At 24.7% G+C, this 8682-nt stretch overlaps 1 protein-coding gene across 2 annotated transcripts in view; it reads left to right on the top strand.

Moving 5' to 3' along the window:
* The window catches only part of LOC142325068 (uncharacterized), a 968357-nt gene extending 960217 nt beyond the window's left edge, over positions 1-8140 (top strand). For both annotated transcript variants that reach the window (XM_075366386.1, XM_075366387.1), the window contains exon 22: positions 7684-8140. In XM_075366386.1, coding sequence (XP_075222501.1) covers positions 7684-7720 — 37 coding nt within the window. In that variant the 3' untranslated portion in view covers positions 7721-8140. The remainder of the gene's footprint in view (positions 1-7683) is intronic.
* Positions 8141-8682: the final 542 nt, after the last annotated feature.

Below are 8682 nucleotides of genomic sequence, written 5' to 3' on the forward strand. Positions count from 1 at the left end.
GACATTTTTTTTTTAATACATTGAAATAATACGATTAATATGTTGTTTTTGACAAAGAAGTTGCATCAAAAAAAGTGGTGATGCAATAACAAACTACCAACATTTCATTTTAGAGCTTTTTTTTAATGATCCAAAAATAATTTTTGTTTACAAAAAAAAATCATCTACACAATTTAGTATATTTAATAAAACTAAATAGTTATACATTTAAAAAAAATAATGAAAGAATTCAGGAGTTTGTGTTTCACAAGTGTAGACACTCCCTTCTATTGTTGTTCACTGACAGTGTGAGTCTGATATTTGGAATCTTCAATTGTTTTTTATTTAATAATTATTGTAGAAGTTTTGTATATTCACAAAAAATGGGTAAAATAAATTTTTCATCCATTAACATTTTTTCTTACTGTAACAAGTTCCTGTTCCAGCTGCTGTTATTGATACCATTGTGTCAAAACTAATTTTTATAAAAACATATTATGTATATTGTGAGATTAATTTATTAGTTTTTATTTTATTTTACTAATGTTGAAGTAATTTTATCATTAATTTATTTGTGATGTTCAACTTTGCCTGTTTCATTGCTATCTGACTTTTTTTATCTGTTACTTTAATATTGGGATGACATTGTCTGTGTAGTTTGTTTAGTATTAAACGAAGTGTAGTTAAATGAACGAGGTAGTTAAAGATAAATAATAAATAAGAAAAATTATAAATACAGATAATTATTTTAATTTTAACAGAATACATAACTAAATTAATACTCTTCGTGAAACATCATAATTTTTTAAATGTATTTATACCACTTCTATTATTCAGTGGTTCTTAAATACACTTTTTCCTTGGATCTATTTTATCCAATGTTGGTGAGTCAGTGGGTTTTAGAATACTTTAATATTTTACATAGTTTAATTTTGCTTCTTTTCATATTTTTCATAAACAACAGCAATCATGTTATCAGAGAATGTTTTTTTTTCAAAAGAATGATTTATTTTAATATATTTTTGCATAGAAATAAAATAGAATTAGTTAAATACAACAAAATAAGATTACTAAGCACATATTATTACAATAATGAAAAAACAATGATTGAAATTTGGTCAGACATAACATTTTACACCTTGTGTGGCACACTCATCTAAACTGGATCATTTTATTGGAAGTGATAGTGTTGAATGATGCTATGTTGTATTTATGTACAAGTAATAATAATTGGGATGTCATTTAGTGGATATTCTTGATGGTAATTATTGACAAGATTTATATAATAATATGAGAATTAATTTCACTTTTATTACATGCATATTCAATACCATTCTGAATTAATTATAATTATAATCGTGCTTCCAATATCTACGAACTAGGTAGGATTTGAAAGTGGATTTTAAGTAAGAAATATTGGCCCCTCTGTAGTTATTCAAATATGCAGTAAAAAATAAATATCCAGAACTTTACAACCATTTTAATTTTTTTTATGGATATTTACTCATGACCTTTTTGCCTATTACACATGTACTCAATTTTGCCTAATACACTTCATACTACATTGGACAAATATCAACCTACAGATTTTTCCCGTGTTATTAGTTATGAATGACATCTCAACATCCCAACAGCAATATTGGACAGTAAAACACACTTAACAGTGAGTTGAAAGAATTTCCTTATTTTAAATAATCTATGCCTGGTTTAATGAATGTGTTTCTAAATAATTATATTGGAAGTTTTGTATGATTAACTCTCTTCTTCAGTTCCTCACCAAAATAAATCTTCAGTTGTTGAAGTAATTAAAACCTGTATACTTTCATACAAATAATTATTTTTCAGTAAGTCAATCTATAATATGTTTAGCTACTTTCCTTAACTTTGGCAATTATCAGTTATTGTGGTTGGTTTTCTGTCTTGGCAAATCTAGTTTGAATTTCAGATATTTTGACATAACTGAAAGGTTTAAGATTATATTCTAATCAGTAAAAGTTGATCAACACAATAGCTGAACAATTTGTAAAAAATATATTATCTTACCAAGTTGAATAGTTTTCTTTTATCAAGAATGATGAGCATTTTTCTTAGATCCAACAATACCAAAATATTCATTAGTACATTCTCAATAGGTATCTTGGTCATTTTCACAAGATAAATAATTGAGTTATGTAGATTTCCTTTCAATTTTTACTTCACACTTTAATACTAAGAGGAATACTTACAGTCAACAATTATTTGTCCTTAATCAAAAGATTGCAAACACAAAATACCTTGTTCACAATTTATCAAACTTAAAAAGTAATTTAAAAGTTTCAGGAATAAATAATCATAATTTATATTAAATGAAATATTATTTTATAAATAATAATTTATAATAATAATAAATAAAGTAGATATTATTGTTAATTAAATATTATTTATTTATACTTAGGTTCCCAGCAATACCTTGCTTGAACCTTTAAAGATTTTTCGCGATCTCGGACCAAAGAAATCAGTATGCATCCATTAGATTTACAATTTTATACAAATTTGTCATTGGAAAGTGAAGCAAGCAAGATGAAATTTTTCTCAGACATCCTACTTTTCAAAAACTTACTGATTTGTTAAATTATTTACAAGCCTTTGGGGCTTGTATTATTATAAAAATTTATAGCATAAGAAAACAGAACTCAAAGAAAATCAAACCTTTCTAAAAGTGAAACAAAGAATCATTTGAATAAAAAGCTGAGATGTAAGGACAAGAATTAAAATGCGTAGCAATTTTTTATTATTTTTGTCTAATTTGTTTTTTATTTCTATCATTGTGCTATCATTAATGAAAGATGTTAAAATTTTGTAATTCTTATTATGAAGGCTACAGCATCAATAATAATAACAAAACTGAAGGATCTGTTCATCAAAAGGAGTAAAAATCTATATAGTATAACATGCAATGATTTCAAAGTGCTAAGCAGTAACAAATAAAGTAAAACTTAGTATTTTCTCATTATAAAATTAAAACTTGATCCTAGACAAAAACTAACGGTGACTTAAGTAAAATTGATGAAATAGTAGCTTTTTTAAATATCATTTAAAAACGCTTAAATATTAGCACTGAAAAATATTAAATAAAAACGTAAAAATAATAGAAAAAAATTATAATCTTTCTTAGCGTATAAAAAACTCTTTGGAAACCATATTGTACATGCGGTATTTATACCCCAAAAATAGGGTAACAACACAAACAAGAAAATAATTCACGTATTATTGTTTATGTGCAGAATTTTTTTTTTTTTTTTATCAGACTGTAAGTGGCATTAATTGCTATGTCCACTAACCATTAATAAATTCCAACAGTATACAATGGAACTGCACCTAATGTATTTTAATTTTATCTACATTATCCTGTTTATTCCTCTAGATGTTATGAAAGTCTGAGTGAAAGCCTTGTAACATACAACAAAACATTCTTTAGATTAATTAGGAGGCAGTACGGGCACTTGAGATGTGTGTGTGCACGCGCGCGCGCGCGTAATTTATTGAAAATTGAAAAAGTTCAACTATGTCCTAGTGAAAATGTTGCTGTGATTTGTATTTACAAATTTCACAAAATTTATAGAATTTAAAGAATTCCACACAAATTTGAAGAATTTTGACTAGTGAAGAAAGGAGAACTGCCCAAGGTAAACTGCCTAAATCACTTTCTGGTAATGTTTTGTTATAAGCATATTACAATTATATTTATATTACATCTTGTAACCATTTGTTTAAATGTACATTTACAGTCCTGTATTTAAGTTTTTATCAATCTTATATTAATGAAGTGACAATAATTATAAAAACCTATTAATATTTTTCTTTATATTCACCAATTTTATATTTGCTATCACAACTAGTGCATGAATTTTTTATCAGTTGGATAGATTCAGTTTTTTCTGTATTTTTCTGAATCACTACTTAATTTTAAACCTAGCATTCAATAGAAAAGTATAGCAGAAATTCTGTTTAACCCAAAGTTATCCCTTTTAGTAAAATACACATTAGAGTAAATACTGTAATGTGTATTTTAACCATGTACCAGTACATGTACTAGTTTAATGGTAACCATGTACCATTATCCATTATGAGTAAATGTATTAAAATCAAGAAAATTATTACTAATTAAATTTTGTCTAGATATTCATAAATTGTGAATAAATTTTTATAATTAATACTAAATCACTTGATTAGAAGCAGCAAAGAGGATTGCTTTTATATCATTTATAAAAAAAAAAAATTTATTAAAAATTAAAAAAAAAAATTTTATTAGAAATTTATTAATATGTCATAATTTATAACTAACCTCATAAAGCAGTATTCACTTTAAGTAAGTAACAGTCATGGTCACCTCTAATCAATGGCATCATGGTTCTGTCTTTCTTTCAGTAATAACATTGCAAGTCGATGATTATCATGTGTAATATTTGAATTTATAATTTTATTATTTATTATCTAAATAAGGCTTAGTTATTTTTTCTTATGGATATACAGCAGTTTAAATGCATATAGCTACTGAAAATTACACTTTATTTTAAAAACAAGTAATTAACATTTTATAAGCAAAGTTTGATAATATGACATCAGAATTTCAACATCTTAAACTAGATCTCAAAATAGGACTAATGGAACATAGAAAATAAGGTAGCTCATATTGTAATATGCACCTTTTAATTCAGAAGACCTGATTCATGCTACGATGCTGTCAATATTTAATTCTCATTATTTTTTCCCATTTTTCATATTAATCTACATAATGATTGATTTCACTTCTCTGCGCTACCTCCACTATAAATGCACATTAAATATGTAAAAGATTGTGTAAAGTTTTATAAAGAATAATCTAAAACTATCTTTTATTCTGGTATTCTCTTTAACTTATATATTTAGCAGATTATATATGCAGAATGTTGTGTGAAATATAGCTGGATATTCTACTACAATGATATTTAAGAAAGACAAAAGTTTGACTGTAGTCTTAGGTAGGATGCATACTGCGAAAACACCGTTTTCTAATGCTTTGATAATCAATGAGTAGAGTTAGTGAACTTCTGCTTTGATGATATTAAAGCTATCTTTTTGTATAACTTCTCCCAAATTGAAGTGTTTACTTGCTTTTCAGAACTATTTATTTTGAATTCATAAGCATTCTGTTCTAATTCAATCACCTATAATTTTCTTATTAATCAATAAAGCTCCATTGCCAGCTTGAGGTTGTCTTAAAGTACTTTTCCACATATTTGGATATTACATTCCCTTTTTTAGTTGTTTGTTTTAATTTTTGTTTAGATATTTCAAATTTAATGAAATTGTTTATGATTTTTATTGGTTTGAATGTTATAAACAAAAGCTAATTATTAATAAATGATTTCATGAAATAAGGTTGTCATGACATTATGATAAAGCTACAATCTATGCCATCATAGATAAGTGATGTCACATCATGATCTATGAAACATTACCTATGAAAAAAACTGTTCTGGATAATAGCCACAAACAAATTAAACACCAAAAAGTGACAGCTAAACACAACTTAGCAAGGACCTGGTAGGGCAGTGAGCTTGAACTGAAATTGGATGCTTGTGAATTTCATTTTATTTTTTTCATTTTCTCTGAAGGTACATAAAAAAATATTTTATGTAAAATGTATGTTTACTGTTTTTTTTATTATTATTAGGTTACAAACACTTCCATTTAATTTGCATATACTTGTACATGAAAATAAATATTTAATTAGTTCTCATTTTTTTTTTTTTTAGAGTGAATTAGTTCTCTGAAATTTCATTAAATTAACTCAGAATTCTTAAAATTTTAAATATTTTTGAAACTAAGTATAAATTTTAAAATATTAGTTAATATTTTCTTAATTTCAATGGGGTATTCCTCCAGTGCATTAACATATGTGAACAAAGAAATGTTTTAACATTTATGTGAGTTTACATTCTTATGTATAATTTAGCATATTTTTATTATCTATTGTTCTAGCCCAAACTTTCTTGTGGTAAAAAATTTATCTTACCCATATAAATATATAATAAATTTCTCCAGCAATAATCTGTAAACAAATTTTTCTTTTTTGTGTCCAGTAAGCTACAATATGAAAACCCTATTATTCATTTAACATTGTTGAACTGACTAGTATAAATAATTAAAATGAATAAAAGATCAGAAATTAAATTTTCAAGCCAAACCAAGGAAAATGTAAGGATTGCTGAATGAGTAGTATGAGATCATATTCTCTAGCTTAGTCATTCTGAATAGTTTGGTGTAGTTGAGTACTGTTCCAATAATCGGGTCTTGAAAACCAGTAATGAACATATAATTTCATGATTTTATCTATTTAAACACAGTTACTACAGTTTAATTACAGATTAACTTGTTTTATTTACTAGTTTACTTGTGTTACAGCCACATCTAAATTACAGTTTTTTTTTTAATGTTTGTAAGTTTCTTCTCTCAATTTCATTTTTATTTTTTATTTTTTATTTTTTTTTTTAATAAAGACTGATTTGACTTTCAAAAAAAGTTTTAGATTATTTTAAAAAGAGCCTCTTTGGAGAAAAATTCTAATTATTATATGGTTGATGCATTCTACTTATATTTCTACTTCAAGATTTCTAAGTGAAATTGGATTATCATTTAAATTATTATGACCATAGGTCATTGTAGTAATATGAATTATATCTCAGATTTTTTTATCATTAATATAATAATTGTCAATAAATTAACATAATTTTAGATATATTTACAAGAAATTATAACTTGCATGATAACTCAATGTAATGAGTATGATAGATTAGAATTTATAACATTTATGACTTGCATACATGGTGTGAATTATTCATAAATATATTTTTGGAGATTTACATGAAGTGAAAATCCATGAAATTCTTTCTCTCAGTAAGAAAAAATCCCAAAAAATGTTTTGATTGATAAAACATGCAAGTGAGTCATAACTGTTATAAATTTTTATTATACAAGTAAATTTAATATCAAACCTGTTTAATTTTCATAAATGAAAATAAAAATGGTACTTTTCGTTCATATTTTTTTGCACTCATAACTGTAGAAATTGCAAGTTCATATATAAAATAAAAAATAAATTGTTAGTTATAAACAAAATAAGCGATATTAAACCACTGTAGGTTAGAAACTACTACCACATCACACTGTTATCCCAAATTTCCTGTTAAATATAAAACAATAAGTTAAAAATAATACTGCTAGATACCACCTTATAACATAGTCTATTAAATATAATTTACATAAGTCTGAAAGAAAAAACACTGATTGTGGAAATAAAACTATCGTCTTAACTACTCGATATCATCTTAATTTGATGGCAAATATCAGGTTTACATTGCAACATTATTGAAACAGAATTTAAGAAATTTTGTTATATATAAAGCAATTAAATAACTTATTTTGAAATTTATCTTAAATACCTTAGTGAAAATAATTACAACTGTTAAATAAAGAAATCAAAAATTTTGAATAATTTTTCTGTTATCTGAAATGTTATTATTTTCCAAGTTGTAGGATTTTATTAGTCATAAACTTGATTGATAATGGAGTGCAAAAAATATCTGTCTTATGCCAAGAAAAAAATATATTCTCCTTGTTAGCTTTAATTGAAACCAAATTATTGATTCTTTAACAAAATAAATAAACTTTTTTTGCTCGAAGGAGACTATACAGCTGCTCTAAACAGACTAGATACTAACAAGTTCAAGAGATTCAGTCATGTACCTGTCAATTTGATAAGTTGAAGACATTACAATCACCACTTTTCTGACTGCTGTAATAGATTAAACTTAAGGTATTTATAATATTATTTTAGCCTACCTCCTACCTCAACCAGCTGTTGTTTATGAACTATAGTTTAGACTCTAATTTTATTATTAGTTCCACCAGTAAGTTTACCATTGACGATAAGAAAAAAATAAATGATAAATTGCATTTTTATTAAACTCTAAGAAATTTTTTTAACAATATTAATAAGGGAAAATTTATACTTTGAAGAAATAAAAAAAAATAATTTTAAAAATTTTATAAAGAAAAAATATGATTACTAAATTCAGGAATTTAGATTTCCTAAATGAAATAAATGAATAAAATTTATTTTATCAGGAACATGCTTCAGCACTACTGAATTAAAAAAAAGAATGCAAATATCTTTTAATAAATTATCTTACTGCTTATTTTCATGTAAATAATTTCACTTTTTCTTTATTGCAATATCTTTGTAAAATTTATCTGCTTGATTAATTTGCCAAAGAAAAGTTCTAATCAAACAAAAATCGAAAGATTAAAATCATTTTAAGACAATAAGTGTTTTTCTGTATTTGTATATGTGTGTATTACATTTTATAATTAAAACTATCATCTTTATCACTTAAAAGAGATAAATTTATTTAATTATTTATTTTTGTTTGTAAAGAGAATGGATGAGATTAAAATATATCACAATAATAGAAGTATACAAAAATAATAGAAATTAGGTAAAAAAAAAAAAAAAAAAAAATACTTTGCCTAATTTCTATTAAATTCATTATTGACTTATTGAATTAATTGTTAATATTTTCATTGTATCAAGGCTTTATAACAACAGCCTTGGTCCCATTTTCCAAACCAGTTAGAATTTTTAAAAGATTCATTTCATTAAAATCTATTTTTTAATCTTCA

This window comes from Lycorma delicatula, chromosome 5, assembly GCF_047948215.1.
Source record: "Lycorma delicatula isolate Av1 chromosome 5, ASM4794821v1, whole genome shotgun sequence".
Taxonomy (NCBI): Eukaryota; Metazoa; Arthropoda; class Insecta; order Hemiptera; family Fulgoridae; genus Lycorma; species Lycorma delicatula.